The sequence below is a fragment of the Lepidochelys kempii genome, chromosome 1, assembly GCF_965140265.1.
Source record: "Lepidochelys kempii isolate rLepKem1 chromosome 1, rLepKem1.hap2, whole genome shotgun sequence".
NCBI classification, from domain to species: Eukaryota; Metazoa; Chordata; order Testudines; family Cheloniidae; genus Lepidochelys; species Lepidochelys kempii.
Window position 1 is genome coordinate 106,466,909 of NC_133256.1, and position 18,538 is coordinate 106,485,446.

The 18,538-nt window shown below is 38.6% G+C and overlaps 1 protein-coding gene across 8 annotated transcripts in view; it reads left to right on the forward strand.

Moving 5' to 3' along the window:
• The window catches only part of MYO16 (myosin XVI), a 607,668-nt gene extending 590,592 nt beyond the window's left edge, over positions 1–17,076 (forward strand). For 5 of the 8 annotated variants that reach the window (XM_073349543.1, XM_073349518.1, XM_073349535.1 and 2 more), the window contains exon 35: positions 15,805–17,075. In XM_073349543.1, the coding sequence (XP_073205644.1) occupies positions 15,805–16,038 (234 nt within the window). In that variant the 3' untranslated portion in view covers positions 16,039–17,075. Of the gene's footprint in view, positions 1–15,804 lie in introns of all 8 variants that reach the window. The other 3 variants (XM_073349573.1, XM_073349563.1, XM_073349582.1) reach the window with 3 other exon arrangements.
• Positions 17,077–18,538: the final 1,462 nt, after the last annotated feature.

Here is an 18,538-nt window from a genome sequence, read left to right on the forward strand (position 1 = left end):
ATGGAGTTATCCTTCATGAGCTTATCTACTTCTTTTTTTGAACCCACTTATACTTTTGGACTTCACAACATTCTGTGGCAATGAATTCCACAGGTTGATTATGCACTGTGTGAAGAAGTACTTCCTTATATTTGTTTTGAATCTGCTGCCTAGAATTTCATCAGGTGACCCCTAGTTTGTATGTTATGTGAAGGGGTAAATAATACTTCCCTATTCACTATCTCCACAATGTTCATGATTTTATAGACCTCTATCAAATACCCACTTATGCATCTCTTTTCTAAACTGAACAGTCCCAGTCTTTCTAATCTCCCCTCATATGAAAGTTGTTCCATTCCCCTTGTCATTTTTGTTGCCCTTCTCTGCCTTTATTGCCTTTCCCATTCTAATATATCTTTTTTTGAGATGGGGTGACCAGAACTGCACACAGTATTTAAGGTGTGGGTTTACCATGGATTTATATAGTGGCATTATGATATTTTCTATCTTATTATCTATCCCTTTCCTTGTGGTTCCTAACCATTCCAGTAACTGAGACATGAGATGATGAGAGATGTTATAAAGAAAGAATCAGCATGATTTACACATAGCCTGGATATGAGGACATAGAGAAACATCCAAGTCAAAGATGACACACAGGTTATGGATTGTAGCTAAATTAAAGTGTCTGATTGGATTTTTGATGACATAACCAGAAAATAAATGGCAATGAAAATGGGGTCCATTTAGTTGGGATACCTTTGAAGGGTTCCTTTGAAACAACAAAATGAAGGTGATCAATTAAGTAGCAAGGAAGAAGAAGCATCCAGTTAAAAAGAAAAGAAGAAAAAGAAGGTTTTAAAAAATGAATAAATGGCAATGGAAAATGAATGAATTCCACTTTGAAGAGATAAGGATTTTTAAGTTTATGTACAAACAAGTAGCAGTGTTTTTATGCCATTTACACTGAAGTCATTAGCAGGAAATGATCCATTTACCCTACTCTGGTTGAGAAACAAGACAGTTGTTGTCCTGAAAAATATGTTTCCCTCAAGAACCGGGCAATATGAACTATGAGCACATTACTGACATTTTTAAAAATCACTACATACCCAAACAAATATTCTAGCTGGGATAAGTTTTACCCCAGCAGAAACAAGAAGGAAACTGTTTATCTGCTATTATGTCCACACTCTGACATTTTGGTGACCACCTGCCGGAGGCCCTTAGGACCATTTTATATTCGGATCAAAGAAATCCAGCTTTGAGGAAAGTGGCTGAGAAAGGACCTTAACCTGGAAGAAGAAGTGTATATTGCAGTGGTGTTTGGGTTCACCGTGAGAAACATGCTGGGATTTGAGAGGACCCCCCCATGTGAAGGGAGGAGGGCCTAATCACAGACAGGGAGACAACAGAAGTTGCTGCATACAGCAAAACCTCAACAAACTGCAGGGGATCCATGTTTCAATTGTTTGGGAATATCACATCAACCATAGCATCGTTTTGTCAGTAGGCCAGAGTTCACGAGCTGTGGTAAGAAAGAATATGTACCTCATGGAACTGGCTCGTGACTACAGAGTATACATTGACTAGTCATTCTTACAATATCTTGGTTTAAGTCCAGCCACCAGACATAACTTCTAGTCAAACTACTCATTTTCATTGAATTCAATGAGCATGTTAGCTTTTATACTTATAACTCATAGTAAGTAATAATTCTCCATTATCAACTCAATTTTTTCCCTAAGAGTCAGGAACAATTTGGCCCAACTTTTTTGTAATTGTCACATGCTTTCCCTCTTTCTAATATTCTTTGTACCTGGTCAGGGAATACAGCCTGGCAGTCATACAAATAAATATATACTTGGATCTTCTGGTTTTATTGGTGGGCTTATCACAGCTGTAATATTCCTGGAATTTACACATCACTTTTTTTTTTTTTTGGCCAAAACACAGTGTCATTGTTTGACCACTGAAAAGACTTTCACTCTGTATGGAAGCTCTCTGGGTCAAATGATCTAGGTTACAGGATGAGACTGTAGGTGTAAAATATAGGTGCACAAAAAGCACCCTAAAAAATTATCCTTTTGAAAACTATGTTCCTTTATATAAGAGCCAGAACCTCAATGATACTCCGTTGAAATCAGTGGCGCGTTTTGCCTGATCTATTGATTGTGTATGATTTATATTGATTACTTAAGAATTCCCAATTAACACTCTGAGCTTTGGAAGGTTCTTATCCCAAAATCAGGGCCAGCCTTATTAGAATTATTGTTCAGTTGGGAACCCCGACATGCACGGTTGCAAAATTCACACTTAGGAAATCCTTCTATATTTTTAATAGTTTTATTAACAGTGTTAGCAAAGTTACAAACACTCCAACCCAGCAAGGTAGATGGAAATAAGACAGGATGAGCATCTGACTATCCATATACTCATCACAGAAGTACCTGAAGTGTTAATCCTTATTTTCATCATCATGCTCTTCTTCTTCATCACCATCATCCTGGCAGCTCCCAAGAGTTATATCTCCCAAGGCACACAGGCATACAACTTTTATAATGTTATACTGTTGCCACTATGCTTAATGCATTATTCAGTAGGGGTTTCATCCCCTTGTCTCTTTTTGTATTTCCTTCCCCTCAGGTACCCTTCTCCCATAGATAGCATAGACGTCAATTAGTTGCCATGGTATTCTTGTGGTCGGACATCTGCTGATGTCCCTAATTTTAAAATATCTCAAGCTGGTATAAACTAGCATTTTGTGGTTACCTGTCAGCAGTTTAATCATTACAGCATTCTATCTTGCCATTTCTTTATGATCTAGGGTTATGCTGGGTTAGCTGCTTATGCTAAGGCTTCTGGGGCCTCATGCCCCAGGGAAAAAAAGGGAAGAAGAAAGATCCTGGGAACTACAGGCCAGTCAGCCTCACCTCAGTCCCTGGAAAAATCATGGAGCAGGTCCTCAAAGAATCAATCCTGAAGCACTTGCATGAGAGGAAAGTGATCAGGAACAGCCAGCATGGATTCACCAAGGGAAGATCATGCCTGACTAATCTAATCGCCTTTTATGATGAGATTACTGGTTCTGTGGATGAAGGGAAAGCAGTGGATGTATTGTTTCTTGACTTTAGCAAAGCTTTTGACACGGTCTCCCATAGTATTCTTGTCACCAAGTTAAGGAAGTATGGGCTGGATGAATGCACTATAAGGTGGGTAGAAAGCTGGCTAGATTGTCGGGCTCAACGGGTAGTGATCAATGGCTCCATGTCTAGTTGGCAGCCGGTATCAAGTGGAGTGCCCCAAGGGTCGGTCCTGGGGCCGGTTTTATTCAATATCTTCATAAATGATCTGGAGGATGGTGTGGATTGCACTCTCAGCAAATTTGCGGATGATACTAAACTGGGAGGAGTGGTAGATACGCTGGAGGGGAGGGATAGGATACAGAAGTACCTAGACAAATTGGAGGATTGGGCCAAAAGAAATCTGATGAGGTTCAATAAGGATAAGTGCAGGGTCCTGCACTTAGGACGGAAGAACCCAATGCACAGCTACAGACTAGGGACCGAATGGCTAGGCAGCAGTTCTGCGGAAAAGGACCTAGGGGTGACAGTGGACGAGAAGCTGGATATGAGTCAGCAGTGTGCCCTTGTTGCCAAGAAGGCCAATGGCATTTTGGGATGTATAAGTAGGGGCATAGCGAGCAGATCGAGGGACGTGATCGTTCCCCTCTATTCGACATTGGTGAGGCCTCATCTGGAGTACTGTGTCCAGTTTTGGGCCCCACACTTCAAGAAGGATGTGGATAAATTGGAGAGAGTCCAGCGAAGGGCAACAAAAATGATTAGGGGACTGGAACACATGAGTTATGAGGAGAGGCTGAGGGAGCTGGGATTGTTTAGCCTGCAGAAGAGAAGAATGAGGGGGGATTTGATAGCTGCTTTCAACTACCTGAAAGGGGGTTCCAAAGAGGATGGCTCTAGACTGTTCTCAATGGTAGCAGATGACAGAACGAGGAGTAATGGTCTCAAGTTGCAGTGGGGGAGGTTTAGATTGGATATTAGGAAAAACTTTTTCACTAAGAGGGTGGTGAAACACTGGAATGAGTTACCTAGGGAGGTGGTAGAATCTCCTTCCTTAGAAGTTTTTAAGGTCAGGCTTGACAAAGCCCTGGCTGGGATGATTTAACTGGGAATTGGTCCTGCTTTGAGCAGGGGGTTGGACTAGATGACCTTCTGGGGTCCCTTCCAACCCTGATATTCTATGATTCTATGCCTTGATTAGTTTAGCTAAGCTATTGCCTGTGCTCATTATTATCATCTATGCTCATTGCTTTACAGCCTATACCTATGCCATAAGTAGACAATACCTATCCCCATAGGCTACAAGCTGGCCTGCTTGACACTATATGGTGGGCTGGCCCACATAGTCATTCAGTCTTTTACCTGAGAAATAAAGAGGAAATATGTCAAAAGCAACACCACCTTTTCAGTGGCTTGAATTTCTGTTATCCTCGCATGTCACAGATGAACCCTGTATCACCCCAGCTGTAACATAAACTTTCTAGAGTGAAAAGATGAATGATATCCATGACTTGGATAGTTAACATTTCTTCTGGTGTCTTGGATATTGTGGTTTATATTCCAAACTATGAACGTTCTTTGTAAAGGGCGTCATAGGGCAGGGAGAGGGTTTATGTGGGACTGGGATGTTGAAGATAAAGTTAATCAGAAAGAGCAAGAACATATGCAGGTGACAATTATGAGTATTTACTTTGAGCCAGATTGCACCTTGCGCTTAACATGTGTAGAGTAGGGGAGTGGGGCCCAAGTTTTTTTTCTTTCTTCTCCATCCTACCACTCTTTGCAGCCCATGTAAGGGCCAGGAAGAATTGCATATGCTTGTTTCAGAGAAAAGCAGAGAGACTGCTCCATCCATCCTCCCCTGGGGACATGCAGTTCCCAAAAGGAAGTAGGAGAGGGAGCCATGACATGGTGCATATAGGGGAATATGCTGCAACTTGTTCAGGGCATGCATCCCTTTTATATCCTAGGAGGTCATTTTGTCAATATGTGTTATCATTCTCTCTGAGGCAAATTGCTTCTCAGTGCCTGTTTCCAAAAGTGTGTGTGCATGCTTGTGTTAACAATATATTTTGTGCTTTTTTATCCAGTTTTCCAAAAAAATATTTAAGGCAACATGGGAGCCTCCTGCTAATGAATGAGAACAAAAAAGTGAAGCCAACTAGAATCAAAAGTGAAATTGATTAGTATATTTTTATTGTCCATCATTGATGTAATGCAGAAAGTATACAGACAAATGACTGAAAAATCAGATCCTTTTGTCACTAAATTCAGTGGAATTGCAGAGCCTCTTAGGATCAGACATGGAGTGAACACAGCCAGAATAAGAAAATTATTCATATTAAAATTATTTTATAATTTTATAATAATAATGTAGAGTTTGATCCCTCATGATGCTGAATGCTTTCACTACTCATTTTAGTCCCAGTACAGAAGGAATTAACTGACTAGTAGTTACAGAGAGACAGAGAGATTAACATTAAAGCAATACAGTCCAGAAAAGGATGAAAAAAGAAATTCAAACACATTTTCTTCAGAAGCAAAATTATGTTTTTTCCAAAATAAATCAAGCTAGTTACCTAGCTATTTACTCAAATATATTTTATGTATGAAAAAGAACAAACGTACTTCCATATTAAAGTTTTAACACTTCCAAAGTACCAGTAAGAAAACGAATAGAGATTCTTTATTGCGTAAAATTGTTATAAGATACAACTTGACATAAAATTGTACTGGTAGAGAGGCTTTGTCTTAAATTTATATTTTTACTAATTGTGTTCCTGTGAAACATCACCTGTCTGAAAACTTTTGACACCAGTATTACAGTTGACCAAATTCATTATGAGCAAACAATCTTATTGTGTGCTTTCACTAGTCAGAGACCAATTTATACTTAAAAGTACACTTTTAAAAATATATATACAAATGTATTTAAAATAAAATATTTGGATCATTCATTGATATTAAATTATAATATTTGAACACTGAATTGTGAATTTCACTGGTGACAAAGGATCTGATCCAATACTCACTGAAGTCCAAGAGAGTTTATTTTATTAACTTGGATGGGAGTTGAATCAGACCCAAGGACAATAACAGCTGGAAGCAGGGAAGAATAGTTATTTTCTGAATTTAGGACAGGACATGGGATTTGCCGTGTTGGAACTGGCCTCTAGAAGTGACCAATAGTTGGTGCTTAAAAGGAAAGAGAAACCTGCCATAATGCACCCAGACATATATGAAATGGCATTCATATGTGGTAGTATTCCTTCCTGCTCCTTATAGCAATCACTTATTCTCAGAAGTATATCATGTTCTTATCCTTATTTTAGACTGCATAAATAGAAAGTTTGTTTCTGTTCAGAAGATTATTCAGTGCTTTTCCATATCCAGCTATGTTATGACTTCCTGTGATAGTGATTTATACAGTATTTGTTTGAAATCTAGCTTAGTATGTCTGGTGTATGAAAATCATGGTGCAAAACATTCTTATGTGATTTAATAACATGCAATTTAAACATAAAGGGACAGATTTTGCTCTCATTCACAAGAAGGTGAATACAGTCTATATTAATTATGCCCCTGATTCTCCTCTCACATTGGAGTTAAACTGGTATAACTCCACTGATCCTTCCAAAATTATTCCAGATTTATACCAGTGTAAGTATCCAGCCTCATGCATTTGGCAGTTATTCATGCCTTTTCAATTAATACATTTATCATTTATGATTTTAAATTATGAGGAATCTTGTATATTACAAAATATGTTGTTCCAGTGAAACCATTGAAAGTCATCAACAGTTTGTGGGAATGATTAACTGAGATCACTTCTCCGATGCAGATCCAATATCAAGTTATTGAGTCCAAGGGGACAGTATTTAAAAAATGCATGTCCCAAAATTCACAAGAGAATTGTATGATTCAGCTTGGGTCCCAGTGGCACATTTCTATTTGAAATGGAATGCTGAAGCATGTAAACTCATTTATCATAGCTGATCTCTGCTCCTCACTGTGATCTTAAATTACCAATGCTGGGTTCCCAGTGAAACCCAGATTAACATATTGAATTGATTTACTTAACAGGGATTTTAACATATCCTTGTTATCTTGTGGGGGTGGGGGGGAAGGGGTATTTTTACTTCTGTTTAACTTTAAATGCAGTTTTTTAAATTATTTAACCCATAGTTTGGTTCCTATTTTCCAGGTTAGTAACACCTGGGCAAGAAGGGCAAGACCTAGTTCTTGGACAGGTTGCAGTGGGTTCCGCAGCTAAGGCTGAGATTGTGTTTCTGGAAGTAGATAGCGGAAGGGTTTCTCAGCTGGAGGAGGATTTTGGGAAATGTGTCTGGAGAAAAGAGTTCACAGGAGTGTTTTCCAGCTGGGAGGAGAATCAGAATACTTCTTTGGGGGTATTGTGAAAAAACTCTGCAGCTGGGGTGAAAGGAGTTTGAAACCAAGAACCATGAGCAATTGAAAGGAGGTCAAGTATAGATAACAGACGGGAGGGTACTACAGTCTGGATATAGTCAGATCAGGACACACATGAGGTTTGCAGGCATATCTGGCAGTTGGAGGGGGATTCAGGGCACTAAGGGTATGTCTATGCTGCAATTAAAAACCCATAGCTGGCTGTACCAGCTGACTCGGGTTCTCAGGGCTCAGGCTAAGGGGCTGTTTAATTGCTTTGTAGATGTTTGGACTTGGGCTACAGCCCAGGCTCTGGGACCCTGCAAGGTGGGAGGGTCTTAGAGCTCAGGCTGCAGCCTGAGCCTGATTACAGTCCCTTTGTCCAAACCCTGTGTGGACGTAAATCAGCTGGCATAGGCCAGCCGCAGGTGTCTAATTGCCATGTTGACATACCCTAAGGAGGATGATTAAGGAGAAGGAGTTGGAAACAGGTGCTTGTGAGAGAGAGGCATGACATGCAAGATTAAACCACAAGTTATTCCGCTCACTAGTAATCACTAACATAGTAGGGAGAATAATTCCTTTAGGAATAATAATTTCTGCAGGAATTACTGAGTGAAATCCTATGGCCTGTGTTACACAGGAGGTCAGACTAGATGATTGCAGTGGTCCCTTCTGGCTTTAAATCTACGAAATGTCTGTCAGGGAAATTCAGCTTTTTAAAAGTTAATTATAATTTCTTACTATAAAACATGTTTAGTTTTTTTTGTGAGTATCTTTAAAAACTAATCAGATGTAAGGAGGAAAAAAAGCCACCATTAGATACTTCTGCTATTTAATCCCCCTTGTGGCTTCCATTATGTGAGTTTGACTTTATTAATAATGTAAAAATACTCATGGAGGAAGAACAAAACTATGGTAATGGCCAGAATCTGCTGATGGTTAGTTTAAAGGAACACCATGGTAGATAAAGTCATTAAATGAACATAATCGGTAATGTATTTACAGAAGTAAAATAAGCTGTAGTTACTTTATATAAATGTCTATGGATCACATGTTTACATTCAGTTTTGACCATAGAAACTACACTGTGGCAAAATGCCAGTTTCTGTAATGGTTATGTGTGTTTATTAATGTACTTTACTAGCCCCACACAAAAATTACTGAAATTAAATTTGCATTTCAGAGTACTGAGCTGTTATTATTTGGGCATGTAGAATTATTTGTCTGTTTTAATTTCCATAAATGTCATTAAATGCCTCTTTTTACCTTCAGGTGAATAGTCAATAGAAAAAAACAGTACAATGAAAAATGACCAACAAATTGATTTACATACTTGTGTGAATTATTTAACAAAAACGGAACTCTTCCAAAGAGAGAGTGACCCAAAAAACCGTGAATTTTGTTAAATGAATTTTAAAAAACAGAATTACGCAAATGAACAAAATTGAGCTTAATAGACATTTATGTTGATTATGGAGGCACTGGCCATGGGTTTATAGTTAAGGCTGCATTGAGCTTGAGACTTAAAGCAAGGATTCAACCTCTTTGTTATTTATGGATAATAAAACTTATCCCTAATATTAAAGCACTTGATCTTTGAATACAGAATCAAGTATCTGATAATTTACATGTAAATTTCTAAATTACTTGAGTTAAAATTAAATTTAAATGGGTCCTTGAAAATGTTTTGCCCTCATTGGCATTTTTATTATTTTTGTTTTGTTCCAAATGATCTTAATGATAGAATAACGGAATCTTCCACATAGTTAAAACTCACTAAAGTCTTGTGTGTAGACTACCGTTTGAAGATTACAATTAAGATAAACTATCAAGTGTTGTTATAACTGCTAATCATGATTATAGACAGAACCAAGTCACTAGTTCTGGTCATTCTTAATTAAGGCCTTTTTGCTGTCATAGGAACACAGGTTTCAGAGTAGCAGCCGTGTTAGTCTGTATTCGCAAAAAGAAAAGGAGTACTTGTGGCACCTTAGAGACTAACCAATTTATTAAACACAGTCACTCATCACCCTTCCTCTTCCTCTACTTTGTGTGTAATGAGTCGGTGAGATAAGAGAGACTGGACTTGTGTTAAGATTTCTCATTGGTGGATGACTTGGCCACAACTATCACTGCTTCTTGAAAGTTTTTGGGCTGCACGCTAGTCTGGGCACGAATGCTTGAAAGGGTCTTCATGGCACTACTGTCTTGGCTCTGTTGTCCAGTGAGGCAGCACTGCCAAGGGAACTGAGCTCAGGAGTGCAGGGGGAGACTTTAATGGACAAAAAGATTGGGACTCAGGGACTGGAAATCCTTCCTCTAGATCCCACTCTTCATGTGCCATTTGTCTCCCTAACACAGTCCCCCTCCAGGCCTGTAAGTATCCTTGTTTTCCTCTTCCTCTACCCTTCCCCCTCCACACACACACACATCCCCACTCTTAACCCCCAACTCTCTCTCTCTTAAGATGCAAAGTAGGTTTACAAAGGGCCCGAGAGACTAGGTTGCCAAACTGCCATTGAGCATTGAGTTTCAATGGGAGTTGGGTACTTAACTCCTTAGGTCCTGTTTAAAATCCCAGTCTAAACTTGGTACAGTCTCTGTCCTGCCAATAGATACGCCAGGCTTTCTCAGTTCAATTTTCATGACAAGCTCTATATTTAGACACAATAATAAGGTCTTACCCATCCCCTATGTCCTCCTCTGCTTGTCCTTAGCGAAATATGTATTCTGTCATCACTGAGAAGCACAGCTTGCATTTTTAATGTTATGCTACCGGCTAAGAATCATTCACAGAAATGGTTCAGTAAATCTCTTTATAAAATGAATGAACTTGAGCAAATTGTTAGCTTTTCAGAAGTCAATTCATGAACAGAAAAGAGGAAAATGTATCCATTAGATTATTCTCTTAATTGTTCACCCAAATCTAAGTATATTAACGAATCCATAAAAAGATTTAATGTTCCTTGTGTATTTTCCTCACTTCCTATTGCATTGCTTGTTTGTCCATACAAGTTAAAATACTAATACTTTCCAGGCTACTAGCCAAATGGTTGTTTAGACGGGTGGATGTATACATGTTTCAGTCTCCCAATGGTTAAAGATTTGAGAAAGATACGTGTACAATTTTTAAATGGCCAAACAGATTTTTTTTTTCCCAGTTCTGGTTATAAATAAATAAATAAATAAATAAAAAAGATGTATATCCGTTTGCAACCTGGACCAAATGTTTATGGCCTTTGTAAAGTGCAAAATGGGGTGTACAATGAAAATGCTGACACAGCATTAACTACAACAGGCACAGGTGGTGCCAGTATCCTAAAGCTTCCACAGTTTCTACATGCTATAAATAGGGTGCATTTGTCAATTTCTTTGGGCAGTCAGATTGTACTTACTTTTCACCCTGCACCTGTGTGCCTTTGTTTCTCAGTTACCGAATAGCAACAAAGCCTTCTCAGTTCAAACACTTCTATGTACCTTTCAAAGATGAAAATTTCATTAAAGTAATGCCATCGAATTTAATAATTTTAACACACCTGATAGCACATTAGGAGGAGTTTTTAAAGGATCCACTTTGACATTAAATACATTTAACTCTCACCACTTATGTATAACTTTATTTATTTATTGAAGCTCTTTAAATGAAAGCTTTTAGCTGACATTCTAATTCAACTTCCTCCTCAAATGTACTAGCACCAGTTATAGCATTATGCTCAACACTGATCTAAAAGCTTTTGTGCCCTCTTTACCTTCCTCAGTCCTTAAAAGGGGACCTTGGGTGATATAGCAGAACTGCTTGCTATTGTCTTCAGAGATATGAATGGTAACAGTAAAGAAAATAAAATGTACCCTGTCTCGTCAATTTGGGTTTTGACCATGATTCAAAGCCCATCAACGTCAATAGGAATTAGTCCTTATGTGAATATCACTTCCAATCCTGTGCTACAGTGATACCAACTCCTGTATCTATATGACCTACACCAAGTTTAAAATGTGCTTCTTTTCTCTGAATGCACCCAACCCCACAGAAAATGGAAGGTAAATTCGGGTACCTCCAGGGATCGGCAATATCCTTTTAATGATATATGTTGAACATTTTATTTTCCAGTAAATCATCTGGATTCAATCTTTAGCTGGTTTTTAGGAGTATATGAGAGTGGCGGAAGGTATAATCTCTGTAACACTGAGACAAAATGTTTATTGAGTTTATAGTGTTATTTAAAATGTTCTCTAGTTAATTTGGGTAACTTTGCTGTTCTGGCTAGTGTCTTCCAGCATGGACAGGGCATAACTTTTAAAAAAAATGTTGTTGAAAGCTCCTCTTTAGCCAGGTAGTTGTTTGCTTTTTTTTTTTTTTTTTTTTTCAGAATGTTATGAATAGACTTGGAAGGCTTAGATTTTTGTCAGTAAATGTTGGTGAACGTTGATTTCACCAAACACACACAAACAGATTAAAAGAATATTTCTTTCGGTGATCATTGAAATGTACAGATAGGCAAAGAAAAATGCTGCCGAGAATTTATTAGAGTTTAATTTAAGGATATTTACTTTGTATATTTTGACATATGATGTTAGAACACAAGATGATAAGAATGGCCATTCTGGATCAGACCAATGGTCCACCTAGCCCAGTATCCTGTCTTCTGACAGTGGCCAGGGCCAGCTGCATGTGAGAATGAACAGAACCAGGCAATTTATTGAGTGATTCTTCCCCTGTTGTCCAGTCACAGCTTCTAGGAGTCAGAAGTTTAGGGACACTCTAAGTATGGGGTTGCAGGTTGCCATTGATGGGTCTATCATCCACAAACGTATCTGATTTTCTTTTTTGTAATCCACTTATACTTTTGACCTTCACAATATCTCCTGGCAATGAGATCCACAGGTTGACTGTGTGTTGTGTGAAGAAGTACTTTCTTACGTCTGTTTTAAACCTGTAAATTGCATTGGGTGACCCTTGGTTCATGTGTTACTTGAAGGGATAAATAATACTTCCTTATTCACTTTTTCCAGACCATTCACAATTGTATAGACTTCTATCACATCGCCACTTGGTTGTCTCTTTTCTAAGATGAACAGTCTGAGTTTTTTTAATCTTTCCTCATATGGAAGCTGTTCCATACCCCTAATCATTTTTGTTGCCTTTCTCCGTACTTTTTCCAATTCTAGTATATCTTTTTTGAGATGGGGCAACCACAACAGCACACAGTATTCAGGGTGTGGGCGTAATATGGATTTATGTGGTGGCACAGCAATATTTTCTATTTTATTATCTATTCCTTTCCTAATGATTCCTAACATTGTGTTAGCTTGTTTGACTGCTGCTGCACGTTGAGCAGATATTTTCAGAGAACTTTCCACAGTGACTCCCAGATTTCTTTCTTGTGAGGTAACAGCTAATTTAGACCCCATCATCTTGTATGTATAGTTGGGATTATGTTTTGCAATGTGCATTGTCAACATTGAATTTCTGCCATTTTATTGTCCAATCACACAGTTTTGTGAGATCCCTTTGTAACTCTTTATAGTCAGCTTTGGCCTGAACTATCTTGAGTAATTTTGTATCATCTGCAAACTTTGCCACCTCCCTGTTTATCCCTTTTCCCAGATCATTTATGAATATGTTGAAGAACACTGGTCTCAGTACAAATCCTTGGGGGAACCCCTCTATTTACCTCTCTCCACTTTGAAAACTGACCACTTATTCCTACCCTCCATTATCCTATCTTTTAACCAGATACTGATCCAAGAGTGTACCTTCTCTCTCTCTTATCCCATAACTGCCTACTTTTTTAAGAGCCTTTGGTGAGGGACCTTGTCAAAGGCTTTCTGAAAGTCCAAATACACTATAGCCACTGGATCACTCTTGTCCATATGCTAGTTGACAGTTTATGTTTAAAACATTATAAAGCTTTCACTTTATATATCTCAGTGTCTACTGTCTCTAAATATGGTCTGACCCTTCATAATTTACCACAATGATGAACATTTAAATAGATAAAAATAAAAAAAGCTTAAAACCCATAATTTTGCTCAACTGTGAAAATGTAAATATATATTAAAAATTAAAAATGCTTAAACATAAGCATCAATATTACCTGTCCAAAAAAAAAATTGCAATCTAATTCTGCCAAGCCTAGTTATGAAGCAATGAAGCATAGGCAAAATCCTGAGGTCTTTACACAGGTCATAGACAAGTAAACCTTTTGCTGATGCGCATAAGAGTTGGACTGAGTAAATCTGTGAGATTTGACATACTGATATTATAGTTATAGCTGATTTAGGCCTAATATGATTGAGAGAGATTATAAGGCTAATACGTATCTATGACAAGTAGTATTACGGATCACCAGGGAGCTAAGCAGATTACATATAGTTCTTCATGCACCTATGATTAGGGGCAAATCCTGCTCCCTGGGCAGCTGCAGAGGGCCATGACTACAGAAGAACTGCTGTGAGCACAGCTATATTGCCTGATAACATTTTAAAGAGAAGTGCTTAAAAATATGGTCCATTTCCCATTGTGGATAGGCCTAAATATTTTGCATGTATTCCTGGATCATGTATACAGTGTTTTTTCAAAGTTTCTCGCTGTGTCAGGATGCAAACTTGAGTTCTGTAACTCTCAAATTGGACACTCTTGGGAGGCAGACGCCAACGCAGGTCTTTTCTTTTATTTCCAATGTAAAATATCTATTCTTAAAGCTTAAGGTGAGAAGTGTCTTTGGGAGAGACATATACTTCTTACGAATAGAAGAGAGATGGCAGATGTCTCTCCCATTTCAAATATAGCATGAAGAGTATCACCTTCACCTCCAGTAGACCACCTCAATACATTTCCTACGTATCAAGGTGCCCTTGCTATAAGTGGTTTTATAGAGAATTGGACATTGTTTACAACAGGCTGAATTTGTCCTAAGGTGATATGCTTTGCCATGTGGGGAGGAAGAACTACCATTTTCCATACTCACTGGTAAATCTATAGATTCACATCAGGATGGGACACCAATTTACCCAGAATGATTGGTGGTATTTGATGCTACCTGAATCAAATCCAACGGATACCGGCTCACCCCCTTTTAGCAGGCTCAGTAAATAGCATCACTAGGATGTAAAACAACAGATTAACAAAACTTTAGCATCCAGAATTTATCAGTGTGAAAGATCGCATCTAGGTAGCAATGAGCTACAAAACAGTTATGCATTGAAATGTTAAACTTTGTTTAAGCCTAAAACTGTTGGGGGGGGTGTCAAAGGAGGGACTCTGGCTGTTCTATACAACAAAACGTCTGAGGATGTTTTGCTTTATGTATAGCAAATGTTCTGTGCCACCCATCTGTTCAGTTGGGTATACAATGAAATGAGAGCAGTAGCCAGCTACTGACCATCTAGAAAGACTGAGCTTGGTCACATTGAAGCAGCTTTAGAATTTCCATTCATGATGTGAGGATAAGTTTTGAATCCGCTCCTGTGTGTGTGTATTCAGCAACAATTGATAGAATCTGTATAGTGGGGAGTAGTTACCTCAGAGCACAGGGTCGTTCAATATAACAATAACAATTATGAATCCAATTCCTGGCTATATTTTGAAAGTCATTATTTGTACAATGCCATGTGTGCATGAGTGCTTTACAGACCAACAGAACACATGGGGCCTGATTCTACTCACTTCCACTGATGTAAACCTCTGGTAATTCCACTCCAGGCTATAGAGTCAGCCTCATTTTCTCTGCCTGGTCCAATGACTATTTATACATTTTACCCAAAGTGGAACAACTTCAATAGGAGATAGCGATGGAGCCCACCCCAGAACACCGCATAGAACTCATCTGGGGTATGGGAGACCTGAGTTCAAGTCCTGCTCCAAATCAGGCAGCATGAGGATTTGAACCTGGTCTCTACCTTCCTGGGACAGTGTTCTAACGATTGGCCTTTGAATAAAAGAGGTGTGGGGGAGCAGCCCTAACTCTTCCTTTTGTCCAGGTTAGCTGTGCTCAGAGCATGCCAGCTGGATCAGGCCCTGCAAGCAAGATAGGCAGGAAATGCTTAATTTGCGAAGTCTGCCAAGGTTTAGGTGTGTGCACTGGCAGAAATTTAGGCATCTCCAGGGTTTGGCTACAGCTAAGTGGAGGTTTTGAGGATCTCAGTGGCACCTAAATGTTGGACTTAGATTCCTAAAGTGGCAGGTAGTTAGGCACTTACATCTCTTTGTGGATCTAGCAGCAGGCCAAGAGTTCCTGTACTGAAAAGCATCCAGTGTAAGCTTTATGATTTTACATTATCAATATAATTGACTGTAGATGCATTCTTCTTTTCTTGCCCTTCTCATTAACAGGTTATCCACCAGCTCAGACTTTCAGAGAACGAGAGCGCTGCGCTGCAGGAACTCCTGGACTGGAGGCGAAAGCTGTGTGAAGAGAGAGGAGACTGGCAGAAAATCCTGCACAACACCGAGCAAAGAATCACAGCTCCTCCCCCACCTCCCTGTAAAAAGCCAACTCTGCTGAAGAAGGCAGAAGATACACCCTGCAACAGACTGTCTTCAGGGATCTGGGATACCACTATGTGATTTCAGTTGGTTTGTGTGTGGAGTATTAGAAGTAAAACCATCTAACGATTTCAATCTGCAGAGTCAGCAGGTTTCTGCCCCTGCAATGCGTGCAGGATTCTCTACAAGCATCCGTTCAAGAGCACAGGAAGCAGGAGTGACATAGATCTGTTGTGTGTGTGCGTGTGTGTGTATATATGTGTGTTTATTTCCTTTTTTATATATGGGGACAAACTGCACTATAAGTACATCGGTTAAAAATACAAGATAGTTACCTACTGCTCTCCCATGGACAATGAACAAATTCTGGGTTAAGTGAGTGAGGATAGGAAGACGTAATTGGCAAACAATTTGGAGAGATTGGGGAAGTTTGTGTGCACCCTGTACAGCTGTTTTATATAATCCAATAATATGATGTTTCTTGTATCTCAATGAATGGTTTTATTATATGACCTATACATACACAATAGTTCTTTGTAGATGTCTGTGTTTTATTGGAATTGAAAACATGATGATTATATACATGTTTATTACTGGTATTTTACAACTTTATGCAATTGGTGCTGTTGTTCTTTCTTCAGAATACAGGTAATAAATACAGTACTGGTATTATTTTTTCATGGTTTATCCTTAATAATGTACTTAAAGTTTCAGCACTGTGGTGGTGTTCTAGCACTGGCAATGTCAACCTTAGAGTCAGATCTTGAAACCCTTGCAAAACTGTCATTTGCCAGTGATGGTTAATGCTGTTCACATTCAAGAATTAGAGAGCTCTGCTTTATTATGCCCCTATGTTTCTGAATGAGTGGACTCTTTTAATTTCATCTTGAAACTTATTTCATCCTGGGTTATGTGAAAAAATGATGTACTCATTTAAACTCTAAGTCTGGTTATAATTCATAGCTGATTACGTATAAGGTCAGGAGTCAGTGGAAAGATACATAATAGTAACTAGGTATGAAAGTACAACTTTGATTTACTGATCTAAGCCACAAGGCTTCATGGAGATGGGTGTATTAAAGGATTATGTCCCTATAGTGGTACAAAGCATGTTTCATTTATACCTTAGATTTCATGTAATAAAATGGTCTCATAAATTGGAGATTCTGGTTGGAGGACATGAGTTCTCTGAGCAATGATACTAATATGAGAATAACATGCTGCTGGAAGCTAGTCAGCTACTGTATGGCAGTCTCTGAAATATTTCTTTGCCATTAAAATGGCATAATTTATATATCAACACACACATAGATAAAAAACGGATTTTGTCAGGGGCTGCTTGCTTTAGGTCCTTGGATGTGAGACACTCTTCCTGCTGGCCTGCCTTTTTCAATCCTATGAGGGAGATAGGGGAAAGGGGATGTATATATTTTTTAAATATATTTTAAACTAACATTTTAAAATTTAAGCTAAGTTAAACATTGGTCTCTGGCTGGAGGTGTTTTGACAAGCAGTTTTTAATTTGGCTGTGAGGGGAAATGTTTTTCTCTCCACTTGACAGAAATTTCAGATTAGCTGAGAAGCTAAAATGCAATCCCATGTTTGCTTTTGTTTGGTATGGGCTTTTTAGGGAGGAGCTCTTAAAATTGTAGCCCTAAGCCCCAGCCTGTTGTCCAGCTGCCTAGGCAGAACTATGTCTTCTGTATTATTAGAGATTCAAACATTCAGGATAATCAAGTAAGGGAAGGGACTGCAGTTATCCCTTAGGCCAGTTCTGTGTGGACTATACTGTAATACTTAGCTGGGCCTATTTACCCCAACTGAGGATGCTGCTCATGAGGGGATGTGGCAATGACATGCAACCACAGAGCAATTATGCCAAAGCCAAGATTATAATGCAGAAATCCATGGTTTTTGCTTCCATGCTCAAATTACTAAGGCTTATTGCCCCTCTGATATGTCCTTCAAATACCTATGCCTGAAATTCTATCCATACTATCAACTTAGACAGGAAAATACATTTATTGAATGTAATTCAAAATGGTGTTAGGTGGACATAAACTATGCGACCCCATCTACAAACCTACCTAAAAGCTGTCTTAGAGTTGTGGTCAATCTCTGTTAAAAGAGCAGAGATGGGATCAAAGCAATAGTCTTCACCCTTGAAGAATTTTATAACATGCTAATACGGCGCCTGGAAAATGAAAAGATGCTAGCCTAGCATTATAAGCTGTTTCACTGATACAGTTACATTTAACAAATTGATACAAAACTGATGTAATCATTCTGCTATTGTACACAGGGTAATACAAGCATATTACTGCATTTCTATTGGATGCGGAAGGTTCTTGATTGCATTTTCAGGATCTGAAGTCAGAAAGGTAGCTTCTGGGGTTCCTCCTTAAAGCATGTAACCACAGTCTAAAAGTGCAAAACAAACCACAAATAATATGGAGATATTTTGATTGATAGTGAGCCCAGTATCAACAATGAACAGCTTTTAATGTTGGAAGGCTATCAGACGATGCATTTAAAATGCAATAAAAACATGTTTAAAAGATTTCTCTAATTGCATTAAGAT